Source organism: Rhinoderma darwinii, chromosome 3 (assembly GCF_050947455.1).
Source record: "Rhinoderma darwinii isolate aRhiDar2 chromosome 3, aRhiDar2.hap1, whole genome shotgun sequence".
Lineage (NCBI taxonomy): Eukaryota > Metazoa > Chordata > Amphibia > Anura > Rhinodermatidae > Rhinoderma > Rhinoderma darwinii.
Window position 1 is genome coordinate 305,165,347 of NC_134689.1, and position 24,283 is coordinate 305,189,629.

Below are 24,283 nucleotides of genomic sequence, written 5' to 3' on the forward strand. Positions count from 1 at the left end.
AGCGTAATTTTCTTTAACTTGCAAGCCCGACGTACCTCCTGACTCAAAGCCCCCAACTTATCCATCGGAAGACGACACTCCATAGCCACCGAATCTATCTCAATTCCCAAAAAACAAATCGTCGTTACCGGGCCCTCAGTCTTTTCTGGCGCCAAAGGGATCCCAAAATCCCTCGCAACCTTCTGCAGTGCGTGAAGCAGATTACCGCAAACGGGCAAACCCCCCGGGCCGACGCACAAGAAATCGTCTAAGTAATGTATCAACGAATCGACCCCGGCTACACCCTTCGTCACCCACTCCACGAAGCTACTAAAAGCCTCGAAGTACGCGCAAGAAAGGGAACACCCCATCGGAAGGCACCGATCCATGTAAAAAGCCCCATTCCAAAAACAACCCAACAGCCGTTGGCTTTCTGGATGAACTGGCAACAACCTGAACGCCGCCTCGATGTCGGTTTTTGCGAGCAGCGCGCCTGGACCCGCAGCACGAACTAACCCCACCGCTTTATCGAATGAGGTATACACTACGGAGCACAACTCATGATCAATCCCGTCATTTACCGACAAACCCTTGGGAAACGATAAGTGCTGAATCAACCGGAATTTTTGGGGCTCGCGCTTTGGAACAATACCCAATGGGGACACGACTAAATCCTTTATGGGCGGATCAATAAAAGGCCCCGCCATGCGGCCTAACGAAACTTCTTTAAACAACTTTTTTGACACGACCTCAGCATGCAAGTAGGCCGATTTTAGGTTCCTCCGCGTAACCGGGACCTCATAAGGAGGCGGAGGAATAATAAAACCAACACTAAACCCTTCGTAAAGCAACTTCGCCGCAGCCCTATCCGGATACTCATTTAGATAGGGGGCCATCCTTTCCACCCTCACCGGTGACAACCCCTTGACCAGCCGAGGAGGACTGGTTCCCTGACCTCTTTTTTCGCATACATTTTGCCGCCCCATGGGATGCACCATTACACTCCGAACACACGTGCTTGAACTTGCACGTGGCCCCAAACTTACACTGGCCATCGTTGAATTGCCAGCAGAATCCCAACTTTGCCCCACCGCCCTGTCCGACCTGACTGGACTGGCCCCCTTGGCCAACGCTCCCGGGAAAGGGCTGCCTAACCGGAGCCGTGACCCTTAACCAGAGAGCAATATCCTTCTGGTCCCACTGAATCGCCGGCCGAACCGCTTTACGCTGACGGAATTGCTCATCGTATCTGAGCCAAGCCTGCCCCCCGTACACCCGATGAGCCTCCCCAATGGCGTCAAAATAACAAAACAACGCCGAACAATTTTCCGGCGCCTTTTCTCCTATTACACTGGCTAAGATGGCGAACGCCTGCGACCAATTAACGAACGTCTGCGGGATAAGCCTATACCGCCGACGCTCCTCCTCGTCCTTCTTGCTCTCATCCCGCTTGCTCCTATCCAAATTGAATTTAGCAAGCGGCAGAAGAGAAAAAATCTCAACGTATTCGTCCTTCCAAATACGCTCACGCACCTCCTGCTTTAAGTGCGCCCCCAACGGACCTTCAAAGCAAACATACACCTCCCCGCGAGCACGATCATCAATACGCACCCGATCGCCGTCTTTTTGGGCCTCGGTCTGTACCGACACCGCGACCGCCTCCGTAGCCGCCATTACGGGACGCGCCTGTAACAGTCCCACTTCCCTGGGGCCTTCCCAAACTACCGCCGGGGACACCTCCGTAACTACTGTCGCCGCCGCCCTATCTAGACGCCCGACCAGCTCCCGCAAGCAACCCACCAAGTCCGCTAGACCCGCGCCGTCGCGCCCGCCCGCGCCACTACCGGCCACCGATGCGACGCTAGCAGCCCCCCTGCCGACACCCGACATAAAAATCGCTGGATACGACAAAGATGGAGTTATGCACTCACCGGGCTGCACAGGCGCTGTGTTCCCGTCAGCCGGACCATCCTGCCCTCGCCGATACACGTCTATTTCACCGTCTTCCAGCTCCTCTCTCGCCGACGACTGGCCATCCCACCGACATCTCCGAACCGGGGATGATGACGCGCTGGCAGATGGGCCGGCAACCTGCCGCCCGACCGCTGGGATCCAAACTTCCGACCGGACCTGTTGCCTCGACGTCGCTGCAGGTCTAGGCGTCCGTCTCGACGATCCTGATGAAGCCTGCCCCCTGGCCGGAGCATCACCAGGCGGGGCGGCCGTAACCAGTCTTCCCGATCTTGCATCTGATGGGGGGGGGGGTGACAGGGAGCCCGGCCTGCGACTCCCTGAGAACCGCCGGACCCCGTCGCGGCCTGGGATTCCTGCCAGGACGCAGGGCCTGGGAAGGGACGGTCCTCCCAGCTGCCTGGCCTGCAGCGTCCATATTAGGGCTCCCCCTGCGACGCCGTGTCCGCGGGACCACCTCAGGGCTGAGGCGTTCTGGAGGTCGGGACCGCCGGGAGCGACGGGCAGACCCGGCCTGAGTCGCCGTCACCCCCGGCGACGCTCTCTGCCTCCTCTGAGCAGGAGCGGGTGTTGTAGACTCCCCCCCCCCGCCGCCATATTACTGCCAGGAAGGGGGCCGGGGGAGGGGAGCCTGTCCCCCACTGCAACAGACCTCATATGCCGTGCCTGACGTGGCGAATCGGCGTCGGGGATCATTGTAAGTGCAGCCACGGTCTCCTCCAACCAACCGGGACCGTGGTGCACAGCAGCGGCACGCAGCCGCGCAAGAATCTCAGCCTCAGACATGCAGTACAGAGCGGGGCAACGGGAGCTTACTTGTGTGAGTGTTACTTCTCCCGCTGCTTCCGGCTCACTGCCGAAAAACAGCGGGAAGCTCCGTAACGGCCCCCTAACTCCTCCCTGTCCCTCCTCCACCTCTAACTTTCCCTACAAAGTTAACCCTTTCCCTCCTAGGGCTGTCATGGAGGCTTCCCTCCTAAGCCCTGCAGGCTGCGTCCAGCCTCGTCTTTCCTTTCCGCTGTCCACCATACCACGGTTGTAGAAGTGGCGTATAGTCTTAGTAGTTATATTCTTCCACCCAGGGACAGCGCCTTCAAGGTATATTACTTTTATGGGGTTACTATGTCATGGGTGTGGGTTTTCTGTGACAGATGCTTCATTTTATCATTTTCTTTTCATATTTAGTCTACGTGGTGGCACAAAATCATAGTAAATCACTATAAAATCGTGTCAGAATTTTTTCAGTTCGTGATTTACAGCAATGCACCTCAATTTGCTATAGTAGGGTAGTCCCAGCCTTATTGGTACCTTGGCACTCAAAGGAAGTTTCACCCCGGCATTAGAGGGTTAAAGAAGTTTGTGCTGTCCAAGAATTACTAGGCTGATGATGTAAGGAGGTGAACAGGCTTCATGTATGACATCACCATCGCCCAGGTGCAGCCTCCTGTCACTCCTTCCTATGCTTTTAGACTACTGCTTGGCTGTTCTTAAATCGCTTACGTGAATCATTAGAGCGAGACGGTAACTTGATTTTGTGATGACACGTCCATAATGTGTGTCCCTCTAAGCGTTTGTATTGTACCTACAAGTGGAACAAAATCTGGCAAGTATATTTCTTCAAAGGTATACAGCATATGACTTGAAACCTTATGTGCTGTCTAGAAAATTCTTTACTGGACATCTTTATAAGGCCTTATTCACACGAACTTATAATACGTCCGTGCTACGCGCGTGGAAATCACACGCGTCGCACGGACCTATCTTAATGAATGGGGTCGTTCAGACTGTCAGTGAATTTCACGCAGCGTATGTGCGCTGCGTGACACGCATGACATGTCCTATATTTGGCCGTGTTTCGCACTGCTCGCACCCATTGAAGTCAATGGGTGCGTGCAAATCGCGCTCGGCACACGGAAGCACTATCGGGTGCCGCGCGTGATTCGCGCAACAGCAGTAAAAGAAATTAATGAAACCAGAAAAGCATCACGTGCTTTTCCGTTTGTAAACAGAAAACCAGAGTGTCGTCATGATGCCGGCTGTGCGAAAATCCTGCAGCCGCACACCATATGCTGATGACACACGGACCTTTTGCGCGAGCAAAACGGACACGTCCGTGTGAATAAGGCCTAACAATGGACCCTTCCCGCTACTAATCTTATTCAGTATTTGCCTTTTGTGAAATTAAATCTAATGTGATGCGGTGAACTTTCTTTTCTGGATAATGGCCTTTGCTTCAGTCCTACAGTTATATATCAGTCCACGATAGATTGCAGCGGCCGACAGCAGATTATCGTCTGCCAAGTATCTGGACTGTCAGGTTTTCGCCGTGGTCCGCTGAATATACAAATATATGGCATGATCGGCTGAATCAGCCGATCATTTGCCACTTTGCGCAAAGCCACTCCTTGTTTTCTTTTTTTTTTTTTCTTAAACTATCTCCCTAATTCGCCAGTTTAGTCTGGCATGTTGCTAGTGAGATCGTCGTACTAATGATCCCTCGGAAGATTGATCAGCTGCATTCTGGAAGATCAATATGCCCCATAATGTACTGTATTTCAGCAGGTCTATATTTCACTTTTTCACATCTTTTCCTATTACTCCTTCTACTAACCTGCGCTGTATTGCAATCTTTCCACAGGTTAACCTGTTAAGACAGATGAGGGTATCTGGGATCATTACTCAAGGCGCCAGTCGGATGGGAAAGGCCGAGTACCTGAAGGAATTTAAGGTGGCATACAGTGTGGATGGACAGGAGTTCACCTTTTACAAAGTTGAAGGACAGAGCAAAGACAAGGTGAGCATTATTTGCTATGCTTATATAGAAGCACGGCTTACATTATTTTTGTATATAACTAGTAGATTTTAGTATTTGATAGGAAATGCCTCAAATTCAAGTCAATCTCTATGCTGGAGGCTTTTACATTTTTAAGAAGTGGCCTTTATAAGTAACCTTCTCTTGGAATCCACACCTTTTACGGAGTGCTGGTGTTGATGCTGCTTTGCACTGTTAGGGTATGTTCACACTGCTTATTTTCGGCCGTTTTTCGGGCCATAAACGGCCGAAAAACTGACAAAAAATCAGAAGCAGACCGCCTCCAAACATCTGCCCATTGATTGCAATGGAAAAACGGCGTTCTGTTCCGATGGGCCGTTTTGAAAAACGGCCGCATAAAAAGAAGTGCAGGTCACTTCTTGGGACGTTTTTGGAACTGTTTTTCATAGACTTTATTGAAAACTGCTCCAAAAACGGATGTAAAAACGCAGCAAACATCGCGAGTGGCTTAAAAAACTTCTGAAAATCGGGAGCTGTTTTCCCTTGAAAACAGCTCTGTATTTTAAGACATTTTTGACTCCGCGTGTGAACATATCCTTACCATAAACTCTGCATTTTCGTAAATTGAGTTATTTGAGTAAGAAATACATATTAGGAAGTTACTAACTATTTTATTTCCTAATATAATGTTGGTTTCACGGTGGAAAATAAATTTTGAAGCATGACCGGTAAATTTTATCAAACGTAAACTGAGGTTTACATCCTTTGCCCCATAGATATATGGATTAGGCTATGTTCACACCGTGTTTGGTGTATGCACTGGAGATACTCCCAGCACATATGTTATATGATTCCATAGATCCCCAAAAGAGTGTCCTTTTAGCATCCGCCAGGCAGGTATATACTTTTTTTTTTTTTATATTGCAGCAACTTTTGACCTTTCCTATACATTCAGCCACCACAAAAAAAAAAAAAACAACCTATACAGCTCGATTTTATATGGTTTTGTTTTTTAATGGGGCTCATGGATGATGTATGGTGTAGCATACGTCGGGGCATTGGGTTGAGCGCATATGCTGTGAAATTTCCCCAGCTTATGCTCCAAACGTAGCGCCATAGTGTGTTGTGAACAGACCCTTATCAGTACAAGCGCTTACTATCGGTACATCCGTGGCCCCTCAAAAATGACAGAATAATTCTGCTTGGTTATTATAGGAAACATAATAAAATATCATAATTGTGATATTGAGTTTAGTGCAAAATTGCAGATTTGAGTAATGCAAGTATATGACCCCTAATATACTCTGGGTGAGAGGTGAATACTATGTGATTTATAGATTGTAAATTGCTGTTAATGAAAACCATACTAGTTGTATTATGCCTTTTTGTTATTCCTTTAGACTTTCCATGGAAACCTCGACAATGATGGCAGAAAGGCCAATATCTTGAGTCCTCCAATCACCGCACAATACATCCGTATCTACCCCGTGACCTGTCACAGAGCCTGCACTTTGCGTTTTGAACTCTTTGGATGCGAAATGAGTGGTAATTTTTTTTGATTGAGTTAACTGAACTTTTTTATGTTTTCTGCTCCTCTTGCCTTCTCTTGTAGCGACCGATAACTGATTTTAAATATAATTGAGCACTCAATATACTGCTATTAAGAAAAAACTGCACTTTTTTTTTTTTTACACATTTTTAAAAACTTTAACATTTTAAATCTGCATAAAATATTTACTACATTTGCAAATTTTTTTTATTTTATTTATCTTATTTTTGAGTCACGTGATTTTTCCTATCACATTCAAAGTTAAAGGGAACCTGTCATTGACATTATGCAGCCCTCCCTGAGGGCAGCATAATGTAGTGACAGACATGTTGATTTCAATGGTCTGTCAATTATTTGCTTAAGTTAAGCCATTTATGAGAACTGACCTGGGCAGCGCCGCTAGAGATAAGTCTGGCGTATTCATGAGCTACCGCTAGCATCGCCCACTCTCCGCTGATTGACAGATGTCTCCCTATTATTTTGCATAGGGAGACATCTGTCAATTAGTGGAGAGTGGGCAAAGCCAGCAGGAGCTCGTGAATACGCCTGACTCATCTTGGGCATGGTTGCCTTGGCTCTGCAGGTAAGTTCTTACAATTGGCTTAACTTAAGCAAATCAGTGACCGACCGCTGAACTCCGTGTGTTTGTCACTACATTATGCTGCCCTCTGAGGACAGCATAATGTCACTGGCAGGTCCTTTTTAATAAAGAATTCTGCTGGTTTCCTGTTATCAGAAATCAGTGCATTATGGAAGTTCCATTTTTTTTACACATATATAAGGTGTTGGGTCACATGTCTGACAGCAGAGTGGCTATAAACTGTTGTCTGTTTCCAAGGGCAACCAGCAGAATTTTTAATGCATACATACCACCTAACTAAATCCCTTTTTTTTTTTTTTAAAAGTTACTCAACATTTTATGTAGATTTATACTGTGTGAAGTGTTGTAAAAAGTGGTCTTATATTAAGGTAAAAACCACCTGCGCTTGCCTGATATGTCTGTCTGTCCATATGTACTTTGACTTTGAGACATCCGTTTATCTAGAAAAAGAATGAATATCAACAGTTAAAGGCTACTACTTATATATAGAATCCCCTTTAAAGCTCCCGTCTTCCATGTGTTTCCTAGAATAGAATATCTAAACATTCATCAGCAATGAGAAACCTGATCTGCTGTTTGGGCTGGATTTTCATGCTGTAATAATTCTATCGGAGTCTCCATCTAATGGCACTGAGCGAAATTACACATCAGTATACTTCCGTCATAAACCTGTTCATTGAAGCCAGTGCGTGATGAGTCAGCTCAGTGATATGTTGTTGTTGGGAAGCTTATCCAGAAATCACACTCCTATTTCTATCGTATGATTTGGTGATTCAAAGAGGGTGGAGATTTAGGATAAGGCATGGTGTAAGTATTCACATGCGACTCATTCTTAGAAATTATGTACTTAGGTATTTGCCAAATTAGTATAATATGGCATCATTTATTTTATGTCCATGTTATAATACTTTGATTATAAAGTTCACATGAGATATGGGAACATAGGACAGAACAGGGACTGTTTTACCAAACCAAAGTCAACCATTAAAGGATTGTCTGTAATTAGACTCTTTTATTTAAAAACAAAAAACTGACCATAGGTTGGATTTTATCCCATCCTATCCAGATTTTTATCTTTCAAGATAAGCACCACTAGAGGTGTCTGAAGGCAGCTTATCTCTGCCCCACCAAAGAAATAACATGCAACTCAAGAATTTTTGTGAAGGAGTTGGAGGGAATAGCTGTCATCCAAACATCGTATGTCTATGGCCAGAAATACTTTTGTAGCTTTAAGTACAGAGCATGACAGCTGAGTGATGTGATCTTGCTCTCTTTAGTATTAACCACATGTGATATGGCAGCGACCACACACATGCAAATCATGCTCATCCGTCATCTAGAGGTTTTTTTTTACCATTGTTAATCACCATCCGACTTGATTAGAAACAGATTCTTTCCTGTAGAACTGGGCTCTGTAGGAATCAGTTTTTGGCCATTTATAAATAAACGAAATGCATTAAGAGATCATGTGAAAGATCCGCTGTACAGATTGTGCTTTGAGGTGCAGAGCTTTTAATCTTCTGTCGAACCCCCCCCCCCCCCCCCCCCAAAAAACAAACCATTGCATTATTCAGTTATTTCAGGCAAACTGGTTGTACGTCCTTAGTTATGTTTTGTTGGTCCTACTGGATGTTCTTCTTAGTTATCCACTTGCTAGAGAATTCTGGGAAGTTACCCTCATACTGGTCTGATAAGCTATTTAAATTGATATAGTACATAGCCTGTTTAAACATGGAGAAACCCCTGAAATATGTTTCCATTTCCAGGGTACCCAATTCCTACCTTGTAGAAGCTTGGTGAAGTAGTTCGTATAAAATTGTATAATTCTTGCCTACCACTATATTCTGGATAAGATATGTTGACTGGTTTTCTAAGCATCAGGCAGACATCAATTTGCCTTACCTTCTGTAAAAGTTCAAAGTCTTGCTGCTGCTGTGCTCTAGGGAACCCCTGACCATGACCCAAGGAACCCCAGGGTTCTAGGAAACCCTGGTTGGGAAATTCTGACATAGATGGTGACATTGGGTGTGATCTGGCCATGACATGCAGAGACTGAATTATTAGGATCCAGCAACACTGGGGCCAGTTCAAAAAAAGTATGAGTTTTTTTTCTTTCCTTCTCAAACCTCACTTCTATTTAATAGTCATTCCACTCACTGTGATGCTTGTAGGGAATTCTGGTAGATTTAGGGCTGTAATATTTCCACTATCTATCTATAAATCTTACTATACTATATATTCTTCATATCTGCTCTTTTAAAGAGTTTTTGTCGTTTCAGGTGAATTTTTAGACTACAATGTCGTGTGTACATGAGGAATAACACTATTCCTGACATGACTTGTATCTGCATATTCTGATATGACTTGTATCTGTATTTTCAGCAATTTTCCACTCTGCAGGCTCCATATCTTATCAGTTGTCCTTGAACTCCGCTCCAGAGGGGGCAGAGACAGAGAACAGGAGATCTTGTTCCCCTTCTCTCCCCCACACAAGCCGCAGCATGGAGGACATTTATACAGCAGTAATGAGCAGTGTTGCTGTGCATCCAACACTTAGTAGAAGCAGCAGCATCGTATGTTTGTGTCTTTCTCTGTAGTTGCTATGGGAAGCAGCTGTAACCTTATCCCTCAGTGAGCTGATAATCCATCTCCATTGCAGCTTCACTAAAGACTAATTTTACCAGTGAATTGAGAGTGCATGATCCGTGCATGAGGCAGGTGAGGGGGAAGAAAAATCTGATAAGTGGAGAAAGAGAGGAATTTTTCTGTAATATGATATATTACAGTTTCTTATCTAGCCTTATACCCTTGATTTATGGAAAGTTAGTTGAAACGACAGTTACTCTTTAGGATTTTATTTCTGTTGCTTCAGACGTCAGCTTCACGCTTGCACTGAGCTTGTAACTCTGAGCACTCCCCTTTTTCCATCCTTTTACAAACCGTTGTGTTACAGTGTATTTCAACACGGTAGGTTGCTCAGACCCGCTTGGATTGAAATCCCATCTGATTCCTGATAACCAAATAACCGCATCCAGTGTTTTCAAGACATGGGGAATTGATGCATTTACCTGGCACCCACACTATGCCCGTCTGGACAAGATTGGGAAAACGAATGCCTGGACTGCCCGTGAGAATAATCAGTCAGAATGGCTCCAGGTATGTATTGGGAAATATGTAGGTACATTATATCCGTTATATAATTGGTGATTTTTAGCATGTTATTTCTATAAAGTACTTTTATTTAATGTTCCACTTATGATACTTGTTTGGGGTAGGATTTGTTATTTAATTCTAAGTGAACTTAGACTTTTTGGACTTTGCAAAGGCATTTGACACTGTCCCTCATAGATGTCTAATGGGTAAATTAAGGACTATAGGTTTAGAAAGTGTAATTTGTAATTGGATTGAGAAGTGGCTCAAGGACCGTATCCAGGGAGTCAATGATTCCTACTCTGAATGGTCCCCGGTTATAAGTGGTGTACCCCAGGGTTCAGTGCTGGGACCACTATTATTCAACTTATTTATTAATGATATAGAGAATGGGATTAATAGCACTATTTCTATTTTTGCAGATGACACCAAGCTATGTAATATAGTTCAGTCTATGGAAGATGTTCATGAATTGCAGGCAGATTTAAACAAACTAAGTGTTTGGGCGTCCACTTGGCAAATTAAGTTTTATGTAGATAAATGTAGAGTTATGCATCTGGTTACCAACAACCTGCATGAATCATATGTCCTAGGGGGAGCTACACTGGGGGAGTCACTTGTTGAGAAGGATCTGGGTGTACTTGTAAATCATAAACTAAATAACAGCATGCAGTGTCAATCAGCTGCTTCAAAGACCAGCAAGATATTGTCGTGTATTAAGAGGCATGGACTCGTGGGACAGGGATGTAATATTACCACTTTACAAAGCATTAGTGAGTGAGGCCTCCTAGAATATGCAGTTCAGTTCTGGGCTCCAGTTCATAGAAAGGATGCCCTGGATTTGGAACAAATACAAAGAAGAGCAACGAAGCTAATAAGGGGCATGGAGAATCTAAGTTCTGAGGAAAGATTAAAAGAATTAAACCTATTTAGCCTTGAAAAGAGATGACTAAGGGGGACGTGATTAATTTATATAAATATATTAATCGCACATACAAAATATATGGTGAAATCCTGTTCCTTGTAAAACCCCTCAAAAAAACAAAAGGGGCACTACGTTTGGAGAAAAAAAAGGTTCAACCTGCAGAGGCGACAAGCCTTCTTTACTGTGAGAACTGTGAATCTATGGAATAGTCACCGCAGGAGCTGGTCACAGCAGGGACAGTAGATGGCTTTAAAAAAGGCTTAGATAATTTCCTAGAACAAAAAAATATTAGCTCCTATGTGTAGAAATGTTTCCCTTCCCTTTCCCATCCCTTGGTTGAACTTGATGGACATGTGTCTTTTTTCAACCGTACTAACTATGTAACTTCTGCTATTGAGGATTATTTTGTACATAACTACATACTAGAAGCTTTTCAAAGTATAATTGGCTGAGAAAGTACTGGTTATGGAACTTTAAATCCAAGCACCCCTGTAGTCCTGGTGTTTGGGTTGCTCAGTACTGGGAGACCAGAGCAGTCGCCCACCCACCTGCTTTAGTCAGGTGGAATATTTTATTGGTGATTGGACCCCATCAGCAATTTGCCCAGTGGTTAATGATCGTGCACTCCTGGATAAAAGCAGTGACCTGCTGACAGCCCTATGATGGATAAGGACCAGGAGGGACCGCAATAAAGTGCTTTTGCATGTATATTACAAAATACCTTCTTTTTGGTCCCACATTTTGTCAAAAACAAAAAATATTACTTCATGTAAGAGACTGGCATACACAGAAATTCACTGATCTATTCCTTTGAACCCAATGACTCTGGCTTTAAAGGGAGTCTGTCACAAGACAAACCCCATTAATAAAGAGGGTCTATAAGAGGTTCCGTAGTTATACAGTGCGTGATTTGGAACGCCCCCCCAAACACCAGTTATGGGCACTGTTCAGTGGGTGCAATCCATTCAGGTAGTAGCAGAGAAGCTTGAAGATAATTAATTATTTATATTTTTTTTAATATCAAGCCATTCCACAGTACGGTAGTTGAGCCCCCTTGCCTGAAGCTATAAACTAGACCAGATTCCATCTTTGGATAGTGAAGTCCTGTTCAGTCACATTGGCAGACCTATGCAATACTTGAGCTGTAGTATTGCCATGTCTTTTCACCATTGACCGGATGCTTTTTACACATGATGCCCACTGTTAGACGTTCTTTAGGACCTGGTTCTGTCGTGTTGTAGAACTGCTGTCCTTACTCTCTCCATAGGAACAGTTTGTCTCTCATAATGTTCTATATAAACAGGATACATATTTTCTAATCCGTCTATTTATTGCACATGACAGACATTGAAAAGAACAGCTGTCAGCACCCAGGCAGTTTACACTGACACTGTCTGCTGCCAACAGTAGTTACATCATGCCAGCTGTAAACTGTGGTCCCTCTCTGCAGCATTGTGAAGTTGCATCTGTTTACTCCATACGTGAACGTTACATTCGCATGAAAGAGGCGAGCAATATTTGTTAGTTTAGTAAAGAACATCAAGAGAACTGATTATTGGATAGAAGAAGTCAAGCACCTCCACCAGCATGACCGTAAATAATGGCATTTATATTGGAGGAAAACACAACTGAAGTCATTCAGAAATAAAAGTGATGATATGGCGAGCCTTTGATATACATTCCCCTCTACGGCTTTCTCCCAGTGTTTTAATTCCTTCCGTGGCCGACCGCAATCCTGTGTAAATAAGTGATCACTCTGATGTTCCAAATGCTGTTTCAGCTTGAAAACAGATGTAATCTCTGTGCCATTTGGATAGTTGTGACATGGTCCCTGGCCTCGTTGTCTTCCTGTCCCTCAGGGACTCATTTTGCGATACTCCATGAATAACTGACGGACTTCATGTTTCTTTTACATTCTAACTATAGCAGAACAGATGACACAAGTCCTAGTAAAGTCACCTATAAAACTAACTTCCATAATCTTATTGTTCTTCTTTTGTGTTTTTTTTTGGTTTTTTTGGTCTTATTAATTAGCAAAAAAAAGTAATATATAAATAATTCTAATCAGAATAGAACACGTTGGGTGTCACTTTTTCACCATCTCAATCTTGCAACCTCTAAACAGATTAATCTAAGAGTCCCTAAGAAGATCACAGGAATTATTACACAGGGTGCAAAAGACTTTGGAAATATTCAATATGTGGAAGCATTTAAAGTAGCATACAGTGACACTGGCTCAACGTGGATTGTATACCAGGACAGCAGGACCAAAAGAGATAAGGTATTTTCTTTCTGCAATCCAATAATTTAAGTAATCTACTTTTATACACTTATAAAGATGTAGCAGAGCTGAGCTTGTAATCTAGAACAAATTGTGATTTTGCAATGTGTTATCAGAGGCATTACTTAAGGCTGCATGTACATAAAACGACTGTTATTAGCATGCACGATTGATGCAAACCCAGCACTGCTATATCATTAGTTGTTTAAAGGGCCAGGACTCCTAAATGACCACGATTAAACTATAAAAACATCACAACAATTCAAGAGGTTTAAAAATATATATAACTTGGTTATCCAAGTTCTAAGACACGTCATATATGCTTTTTCCATGTAAGTCATGCACTGGTATCCTGCAACATTGTTCGTAAATTGCTTTAGTTGTCAAATGGCTAGTTTTAGCTAGTTTAATAGCGTCCTCTCGGAGTATGGCTGATAATTTCCTACAAGTTAATAAAACGGGTAATTGGTAGTAATGTCATAAATAAAACTTAATTCTTGTACTGCTAAAGACCCATTCGTACAAACAGACCTTATGTGACTGTAAACCTTGTCCCAGTGCAGAGTACAGGCTACTATTTGATGCACATGCCTGTTCGTGGTGGGAAATGTTCATTTCTTGGCAGCCCTTCCACGGTTACTGTCGTGTCGCGTGATTCCTATAAGTGGTAGACCATAGCTGCACTAACATATGGACAGACACTTGTTTCCGGCGAGCACCCAGAGTGGTTTTTAGCTTCTTTTATTAGTACCTGAATGTATTTAGTGTAATATATAATGACTGTATATTGAAGAATTGCAAAGTCATATTTTGACAGATAACGCAAATTCTTGGTTTTAATGTTTGACTTTTGACAGGTGTTTCTTGGAAATACTGACAACTACTCCCACAAAAAGAACATCTTCAGTCCTCCGTTCTCAGCTCGATATGTGCGTATTCTCCCTCAGTCCTGGCATGAGCGCATCACACTGCGGATGGAGCTCCTCGGATGTGACAACTGAACAACAGACGCGTTAATGACAGTAGAATTGTGCACCAAGTGATCATCAGTCACGGTTTCCCAGATTTACTCCCCTCCTCCTCTTAATCCGTAATTGTTTTCATTGTGCCGGGGGGAAGAAGCTTAGTCAGTGAAAGCTTCCCAGACCTTGGCTAAAGCAGAGCAGATTCCATATAACACAACCGATGATTATGTCTGTTACATTGGGACTTATCACTGCTCAATTAAATTTGCCATGAAATCCGAATGCCCAAATTAACCATGCCGACTATTTAGGGGGTAAACTAATTGTCTGCTGTAAGATATTTGTGAGCGCTGTAATACGTGTTGTGAATTTATTGTTACTGTGTGTTTTTGTAACCAGTTCAGTATTTTAAAGCTTTGAAGTGCACTGTCTATAAACCACAATGCTGCTACTCCAGCGACTGGTGTGCCAGCATTGTAAAAATCCAAATCCAAAAGTTCTTTGTATTTCAGTCTATTAGTTCTACTGCACCCTTTAGGCTGGGTTCACACGAGCATGTTACGTCCGTAATGGACGGAACGTATTTCGGCCGTTAGTCACGGACCGAACACAGTGCAGGGAGCCGGGCTCCTAGCATCATAGTTATGTGCGACGCTAGGAGTCCCTGCCTCTCCGTGGAACTACTGTCCCGTACTGAAAACATGATTACAGTACGGGACAGTTGTCCTGCAGCGAGGCAGGGACTCCTAGCGTCGTACATAACTATGATGCTAGGAGCCCGGCTCCCTGCACTGTGTTCGGTCCAGGACTTCCGGCCGAAATACGTTCCGTCCATTACGGAAGTAACATGCTCGTGTGAACCCAGCCTCAGGCCGAGATGTAATACCTAGAATTTGTGTTGGCTATTCTAATGTCATTTTACCCAGTGTGGCCCCTAATGTTACTATATAGTTTGTACTTCTGTAATGTTCATCAGACAAGCGATATTGGCTCCTGTAATGGCTGGCTGATCTTTACCGCTATAATCCACATAGTCTCACCATATGGATCATATACTATTAGAAGTGGCGCTAGCAGGAAATTTGTCATTTTTATACAAACATTGTCATTTTAAAAGAATTTGATTGCCTTGACACCTGAAAATAACACCAAACCTCTTTAATATGCCGATTCTTTGTTGCAGTTTGTTATAGGAAGAAAGCAAATAAACAGGATTTCATTGTTACAAATTGCCACAATTTCCTTCACTACAGATCTGAAATCCTACAAACTTGTTATGTAGAAAGTCTAAAAAAGAAAGGATAACGTTTTACTATAGTGCCGTGTACACTCACACACGTGGAGAATTGGTAATAAACACCTTTTTTTTTTTTTTTATAAAGTCACTATAAGGAGCACTTTAACTTTAATGGTTATCTACCGTTCTAAAAAGTTTAATAAAACAATTAAATATTACCTGTATCCCAAGTCCTCTGTTAACCCCTTAAGGACGCAGCCTAGTTTTGGCCTTAAGGCTCAGAGCCCAGTTTTCAAATCTGACATATTTCACTTTATGTGGTAATAACGTCGGAATGCTTAAACCTACCCAAGCGATTCTGAGATTGTTTTCTCGTGACACATTGGGCTTCATGTTCGTGGTAAAATTTGGTCGATATATTCAGTGTTTATTGGTGAAAAATTGCAAAATTTAGAGAAAATTTTGAAAAAATTGCATTTTTCAGAATTTAAATGCATCTGCTTGTAAAACAGACGGTTATACCAGCCAAAATAGTTACTAGTTCACATTTCCCATATGTCTACTTTAGATTGGCATCGTTTTTTGAACATTCTTTTATTTTTCTTGGACGTTACAAGGCTTAGAACATAAACAGCAATTTCTCATGTTTTTAAGAAAATTTCAAAAGCCTTTTTTTTAAGGTACCTCTTGAGTTCTGAAGTGGCTTTGAGGGGCCTATGTATTAGAAACCCTGATAAAACACCCCATTTTAAAAACTAGACCCCTCAAAGTATTCAAAACAGCAGTTATAAAGTTTTTTAACCCTTCAGGCATTTCACAGGAATTAAAGCAAAGTGGAGGTGAAATTTGCAAATTTCATTTTTCTTGCTGAATTTCAATTTTATTCATTTTTTTTTCTGTAACACAGAAGGTTTTACTAGAGAAACACTACTAAATATGTATTTTCCAGATTCTGCAGTTTTTAGAAATGTCCCACATGTGGCCCTACTGCGCTCGTGGACTAAAAGACAAGCCCTAGAAGCAAAGAAGCACCTAGTGCATTTTGAGTCCTCTTTTTTTATTAGAATATATTTTAGGCAGCATGCCAGGTTTGAAGAGGTGTTGAGGTGCCAAAACAGTAGGAATCCCCCAATAGTGACCCCATTTTGTAAACTACACCCCTCAAGGAATTCATTTAGGGTTGTTGTTACCATTTTGACCGCACATTTTTTTCACAGCACGTATTTGAATTGGGCTCTGAAATGAAAAAAATGTCATTTTTTCCAATAAAATGTCATTTGTGATCAAAATTTCTTATTTTCACAGGGAACAAAATACCCCATTTTGTTGCCCAATTTGTCCTTAGTGTGGCAGTACCCCATTTGTGGTGATAAACTGCCGTTTGGGCCCATGGGAGGGCTCAGAAGGAAAGGAGCGCTATATGTTTGTTGGAGTCCAGATTTTGTTGGATTGGTTTTCGGGTGCCATGTCGCATTTGCAGAGCCTCAGAGGTATCAAAGCAATGGAAACCCACCAAAAGTGACCCCATTTTGGAAACTACACCCCGCAAGGAATTCATTTATGGGTAATGTGACCATTTAGACCCCATAGTTTCTTCACAGAACTTATTTGAATTGGGCTGGGAATGAAAACAAAATTAGTTTTGTCAAATAATATGTAGTTTTGGCTGAAAATTTCTTATTTTCACAAGAAACAAAATACCCCATTCTGTTGCGCAATTTGTTCTGAGTGCCGCAATACCCCATTTGTTGTGATAAACTGCCGTTTGGGCCCATGGGAGGGCTCAGAAGGAAAGGACCACCATTTGGCCTACTCGGGATTTTCTAGTGCGAAGTCATGTATGCAGAAGCCCCTGAGGTACCAGTACAGTTGAAACCCGCAAGAAGTGACCCCGTTTTAAAAACTACACCCTTAAGGCATTCATCTAGAGGTGTAGTGACCATTTTGACCGGAGACCTACACCCCATAAACTGTAATGTGGGTTCTCCCGGGTATGGCAATACCCTACATGTGGCTGTTATCAGCTGCCTGGACACACAGCAGGGCCCAGAGGGGAAAGACGAGGGGGGATAAGCTGTGCGGAGTGCATCAGGGTAAGTAAAATTGGGGTAAATTATAAACCAAGGGATGTATGATAAATTTTAAAACACTTTCATACAGAGCTCTGGTTATTCGGGACACGTGTCACATTGATATATTGTGTCCTCCCTTATCCCCCTCTTATAGCAGACTTTGCACCTCTTTTGACTTTTTCCCTTCTTGCCAGTTTGGGGAACTTCTCCTGGAAAGTGTTGCCGCCCTGGTACGATGCGTGTGGCCCCGCTTCCAGAAGTACTGGGTGCCCCCCCTTCTTGGTCCCTAAAGATTAGGTTCTTGATAATCACCTCTTGAAATTCCAGGAAAGTTCCCCTCTGGCCTGCACATCGACGTAGCACGTACGCATTGTACAAAGCCATCTATATGATGTTCCCGGCCAGCTTCTTATACCACACCGCATGGCACTGTAGGGCTTCAGGACTTGATCTTACAAGTCCATCACTCCCATGTACCTATTGTAGTCCAGGATGCAGTCTGGTTTGGGGGTGGCCTTTCCTTCATATATCCTAAACCTGTAGGTATACCCTGATGCACTCTCACAGCTTATACATCTTCACGCCATACCTTGCCCTCTTACCCGGCAGGTACTCGCGGAATTGAACCCTCCCTTTAAAATGTACCAGGGACTCATCAATAGAAATACACTTCTCGGGGGTGTATGCTTGGGAAAACCGGGCACTGGAACGGTCTAATAGGGGTCTCCGTTTAGACAAACGGTCAAAACTGGGGTAATCTCGGGGTGGGCACGGCTCATTATCAGTATAATGTAAGAAGCGAAGTATTGCCTCATTTATTTATTTTTTTAGGTTCCAGTTCAGTTCTGAAGTTGCTTTGAGGGGCCCATATATTAGAAACCCCTATCAAATACCCCATTTTAGAAACTAGACCCCTCAAAGTATCCACAACAGCATGTAGAAAGTTTATGAACCCTTTAGGTGTTTCACAAAAATTTAGAGCAAAGTAGAGGTGAAATTTACATTTTTTTTTTGTCAGAAAATCCTCTTTATACCAACACAAAAGGATTTATCACAGAAACGCAACTTAATACTTATTGCCCAGATTCTGCAGTTTAGAGAAATATCCCACATGTGGCCCTCGGGCGGTAATGGACTGAAGCACCGGCCTCCGAAGCAAAGGAGCACCCAGTGGATTTTGAGGCCTCTTTTTTTATTAGGCACCATGTCCGGTTTGAAGAGGTCTTGTGGTGCCAAAACATTGGGAACCCCCCAAAAGTGACCCCAATTTGGAAACTAGACCCCTTGAGGAATCCATTGTAGTTTTCTTGGGGTGCATGCGGCTTTTTGATCAGTTTTTATTCTATTTTTAGGTGGCGTGGTGACTAAAAAATAGCAATTCTACTATTGTTTTTTTTTTCGTTTTTTTTTACAGCGTTCACCGTGCGCTATAAATGACATATTCACTTTATTCTGCGGGGCGATACGATTACGGCGATACCAGATGTTTATAGTTTTTTTTTATGTCTTATGGCGTTTGCACAATAAAATACGTTTTGTAAACAATCATTCACTTTTTGTGTTACCTTATTCTAAGAGCCATAACGTTTTTATTTTTCAATCAATAAAGCCGTGCGAGGACTTATTTTTTGCGTAACGAACTGTAGTTTCGATCAGTACCATTTTTAGGTACATGCGACTTTTTGATCTCTTTTTATTCCATTTTTTGGGAGGTGAAGTGACCAAAGAATTGTGATTGTGGTTCGGTTTATTATTTTATTTTACGGCGTTCACCGTGCGGGATAAATAATGAAATAATTTTGTAGTTCAGGCCGTTACGGACGCGGCGATACCAATTATGTATAGTTTATTTGTTTGTTTATATATTTTTATTAATAATAAAGGACTGATAAGGGAAAAGGGGGGATTTTTACTTTTAATACTTTTAAATCTTTTATTTTCTTATTTTTACACAACTTTTTTTAACTTTTTTTTTACTTTATTACTTTGTCCCACTAGGGGACATGAGGGCAGGAGGCTCTGATCGCTATTCTAATACACTGCACTACATGCGTAGTGCAGTGTATTAGAACTGTCAGCTACTCACTGACAGCAAGCATAGTGGGTCCTGACGTTGTCAGGACCCACTAGGCTTCCGTCTATGGCATAGCCGGACGCCATTGTTTGGTGTCCGGTTGCCATAGTCACCATCGCCGGCCGCTATCGCGTAGCAGGCCGGCGATGGCAGCTTAACCCCTAAAAAGCCGCGATCTCTATAGAACGCGGCTTTTAAGGGGTTAATCAGCGGGGACACAGCGATCGGTCCCCGCTGTAGGAGCTGTGACAGCTGCTGAACAAGACAGCAGCGTCACAGCTCCTGTATGTGTCGGGAGGACGGCCGAAACGGCCGTTACTCCCGAGACGTACTATTACGGCATGGAGCGCGAACGATACAGCTGCCATGACGTAATAGTACGTCAAGGAGCGGGAAGGGGTTAAAGGAAAAACAGTATTTTTGTACCGTGTTAGGCCCCATGCACACGACCGTAGATTTCATCCTTAATTAGGGACCGTAATTACAGACCAATTCATTTCTATAGCCGACGGACACCTTCCTGTATATTTACGGGAAGGTGTCCGGCGCGTAGAAAGCTGCCGTAAACAATAGGGCATGTCCTATTTTTTTTTATTTTACGGACCGTGCTCCCATACTTTATAATGGGAGCACGGTCGGCAAACGCGGATGACTCCGCAGCCAGATGTGCCCGTAATCACGGACCGTGATTACAGATATGGTCGTGTGCATGGGGCCTTAAAGATAAAAATTGAGTCCTCAGATACCTTTTAATGACTAACTGAAAAGATAAAAATAGCAAACTTTCCAGACTACTTCGGTCTGCTCATCACTATTGGTTTAACACAAAATCTGAAGAGTCACATACACTGTATGGACAAAAGTACTAGGACACACCTCTTAGGGTATGTTCACACTGCCTATTTTCAGTCGTTCTTGTTTCCGAAAATACGGGGGCTGAACGCCTCCAAACATCTGCCCATTGATTTCAATAGGCAAAACGGCATTTCGTTCCCACGGGTCGTTTTTTTTACGCAAAAGTTTGTAGAAACGGCACTAAAAAAATGCCCCGGAAAAAAGAAGTGCATGTCACTTCTTGAGCTGTTTTTGGAGCGGTTTTTCATTGTCTCAATAGAAAAACAGCTCTAAAAACGCCTCAAAAAATGCTTGATGCATAAAAAAACGGCTGAAAATCAGAGGCTGTTTTACCTTGAAAACAGCACTGTATTTTACAGCTGTTTTTTTTTATTAATGGTATGTGCACACGATGAGAGGCTTTTACGGCTGAAATGACAGACTGTTTTCAGGAGAAAACAGCTGCCTCGTTTCAGCCGTAAAAGCGCCTCCTCGTATTATGCGAGGCGTCTGTGACGCTCGTAAATCTTGAGCTGCTCTTCATTGAGTTCAATGAAGAACGGCTCAAATTACATTGCAAAGAAGTGCCCTGCACTTCTTTGCCGAGGCAGTCAATTTACGCGTCGTAGTTTAACAGCTGTCAAACGACGACGCGTAAATTACAGGTCGTCTACACAGTACGTCGGCAAACCCATTCTAATGAATGGGCAGATGTTTGCCGACGTATTGCAGCCCTATTTTCAGACGTAAAACGAGGCATAATACGCCTCGTTTACGCCTGAAAATAGGTTGTGTGAACCCAGCCTAAGGCCTCATTTACACGAGCGCGTGCGTTTACGCGCGCAAAAAAACGCAGCGTTTTGCGTGCGCAAAAGGCACTTGACAGCTCTGTGTGTCATCAGTGTATGATGCGCGGCTGCGTGATTTTCGCGCAGCCGCCATCATAGAGGTGAGGCTAGTCGACGCCGGTCACTGTCCAGGGTGCTGAAAGAGTTAACTGATCGGCAGTAACTCTTTCAGCACCCTCGACGGTGAATTCCGATCACAATATACAGCAACCTGTGAATAAAAGACGTTCATACTTACCAAGAACTTCCTGCTTCAATGGGTGCGTGATGCGCGAGAAACGCAGAAATTTAGAACATGTCGTGAGTTTTTTTTTCAGCGAACTCACGCTGAGCAAAACTCACGGACTGTCTGCATGCCCCCATAGACTTGTATAGGTCCGTGCGACCCGCGTGAAAAGCACGCGCGTCGCACGGACGTGTATCACGTTCGTGTAAATGAGGCCTAAGTGTGTGAACATAGCCTTAATCATTGAATTCAGGTGTTTTATCCAGTCATTTTGCCACAGATGTATAAAATCCGCCATGCAATCGCCTTTACAAACATAAGTGAAAGACTGGGTTGTTCTAAAGAGCTCACTGAATTCCAGCGTGGTACCGTTGGGGTATGTTCACACGGCAACGCCAATTACGTGTGAAATTACAGAGCTGGTTTCAGGTGAAAACAGCTCCTGAATTTCAGAAGTTTTTGCAAGTGCACACGTTTTTCCCGGCGTCCAATACGAACGTAATTGGAGCTGTTTTTCAATGGAGTCAATGAAAAACTGCTCCAAAAAACGTCCCAAGAAGTGACATGCACTTCTTTGAGGCGGTTGTCTTTTTACGTGCTGTCTTTTGACAGCGGCGCATAAAAAAAAAAAAAAGCCTGTGTGCACAGAACACCGTAAGACCCATTGAATTCAATGAGCAGATGTTTGGAGCCGTTTTTTCACTCGTAATTCCAGGCGAAAAACGCCTGAATTACGTCCGTAAATAGGGCGTGTGAACATACCCTAATAGGATGCCACTAATGCAACAAGTCAGTTCATGAAATTTCTTCCCTTCTAGATATTCTACGATCAACTGTGAGTGGTATTATTACAAAGTGGAAGTGTATGGAACCACAGCAACTAAGTCATGAAGTGGCAGACCACGTTAAGTTACAGAGCGGGGTTGCCGAGTACTGAGGCACATAATGCATAAGTCGCCAACGCTCTGCTGAATCTATAACGTGATGCGCAAAAAACGCATAAGTATAGGACGTGCAGTGAGTTTCACGTTGTGTGAAAAAAGTCTGAATGGCCCCATTAAATTGCATAGGTCCGTGTGATGTCCGTTGGTTTAACGCGCGTAACACGGACGTGAAATACGCTCATGTGAATAAGGCCTAAGGGTTATAACTAATCTAGCAATGAAAGACGTAATGGATTAAGAAAGGTTGAACCTGATGGACCTATGTCCTTCTTTTTTTTTTTTTTTTTTACTTTTGTTCATATAGTTTGTTTATACACAAAAGGAAAAATAAATAGTCTAAGGGTAGGCCAGGATCAAACAACCAGTTTTGATGCTGGTTTGGCTCACTTTTTCTTTAGCCAAACACAGGAGTCGATGCAAGAAAGGAGAAACATTAGGCCCTGTTCACACACTGAGGTTTTTTTTTTTTTTTTTTTTTTTTTTTTTTTACAGGGAAACCGTGTTGATTTCAATGGGAGGCGGAGGCATAGTTTTCCCCGCGAGCCGGAAAAAGAAGTGACATGCTCTATCTTCGAGCGTTTACGTCTCTTACCTCCCATTGACATCAATGGGAGGCAGAGAAAGCGTTTTTCGAGCTCAATGGTGCGAGGCAAAAAACACTACAAATGGCGTGCACGCAGATAAAGATCTGTCTCAAAATTCCAGACGGAATTTTGAGGCAGAATTTTCTGCCTGCAAAAAACTCCATGTGAACAGGGCCTCCGACCCCATGCACACGACCGTGGAAAAACTCAGTAATTGCGGACTGCAATACGATCTGTAATTACGGACCCGCTCAGTTGTATTAACTGCGGACACCTTTCCGTATCGCTACGGAAGGGTGTCCGTGCCGTGGAACCGTACCGGGAATTATGGAGCATGTCCTACTTTTTGGATTTTACGGGCGTGCTCCCATACTTTACCTTGTAAAATGCGTCCCGGGGGTGTCGGCGGCCATGCCCGCAATTGCCATGTAATGTAGATTACAGCAGTGTTTTTTTATTTAGAAAAACAATCATTTTTGATGGAGTTATGACCTATTTTAGCTTTATGCTAATAACTTTCTTAATAGACAACTGGGCGTGTTTTACTTTTTGACCAAGTGGGCGTTGTAGAGAGAAGTGTATGACGCATTGTCTTGAGAGTTAATAGACATCGCGTCCAACCAGGACAGGATGTCTATTCACAATCCCGACACTTCGGTAACGTTTGTGTGGGATTTACAGCACAGCAAGCGTAATCTCACGAGATTATGCTGTAAATGACAGTTTACAGCGAGATTACGTTTGCTGTGCTGTAAATCACATACAAACGTTACCGAAGTGTCGGGATTGTGAATAGACATCACGTACTGGCTGGAGGTGATGTCTATTAACTCTCAAGACACTTCGGTAACGTTAATGTATGTGGCTGCACGTAGTGATCGAGTAAGATTACTATGTGTGGTGTAAATGAATGGGGAGAAGTGTATGATGCTAATTGGTCACTGATTGGTCAGCGTCATACACGCCTCTGTAATAATAATAATAATAATCTTTATTTATATAGCGCCAACATATTACGCAGCACTTTACAATTTAGAGGGAACATGAAACAAACAATATCAGACATTACATAGTGACAAAGTTCATTTACAATTCAAACCTGGGGAGTGAGGACCCTGCTCGCAAGAGCTTACAATCTATGAGGACATAAGGGAGACAAAGTGTAATAGTGTTTGTTCTGTACAATGGTCCGGCCATTTTTATACACATGCGGTGGTAACATAAAGCTGCATGAGCCGGTCACCAGCCAGTATCCGTGTATGACGGACAT

The 24,283-nt window shown here is 43.2% G+C and overlaps 1 protein-coding gene across 2 annotated transcripts in view; it reads left to right on the plus strand.

Moving 5' to 3' along the window:
• Positions 1-14,787, plus strand: part of MFGE8 (milk fat globule EGF and factor V/VIII domain containing) — a 44,872-nt gene extending 30,085 nt beyond the window's left edge. The window contains exons 6-10 of one of the 2 annotated variants that reach the window (XM_075858184.1): positions 4,589-4,744; positions 6,124-6,268; positions 9,827-10,029; positions 13,074-13,229; positions 14,087-14,787. In XM_075858184.1, coding sequence (XP_075714299.1) covers positions 4,589-4,744; positions 6,124-6,268; positions 9,827-10,029; positions 13,074-13,229; positions 14,087-14,230 — 804 coding nt within the window. In that variant the 3' untranslated portion in view covers positions 14,231-14,787. The remainder of the gene's footprint in view (positions 1-4,588; positions 4,745-6,123; positions 6,269-9,826; positions 10,030-13,073; positions 13,230-14,086) is intronic. The other variant, XM_075858185.1, reaches the window with a different exon arrangement.
• Positions 14,788-24,283: the final 9,496 nt, after the last annotated feature.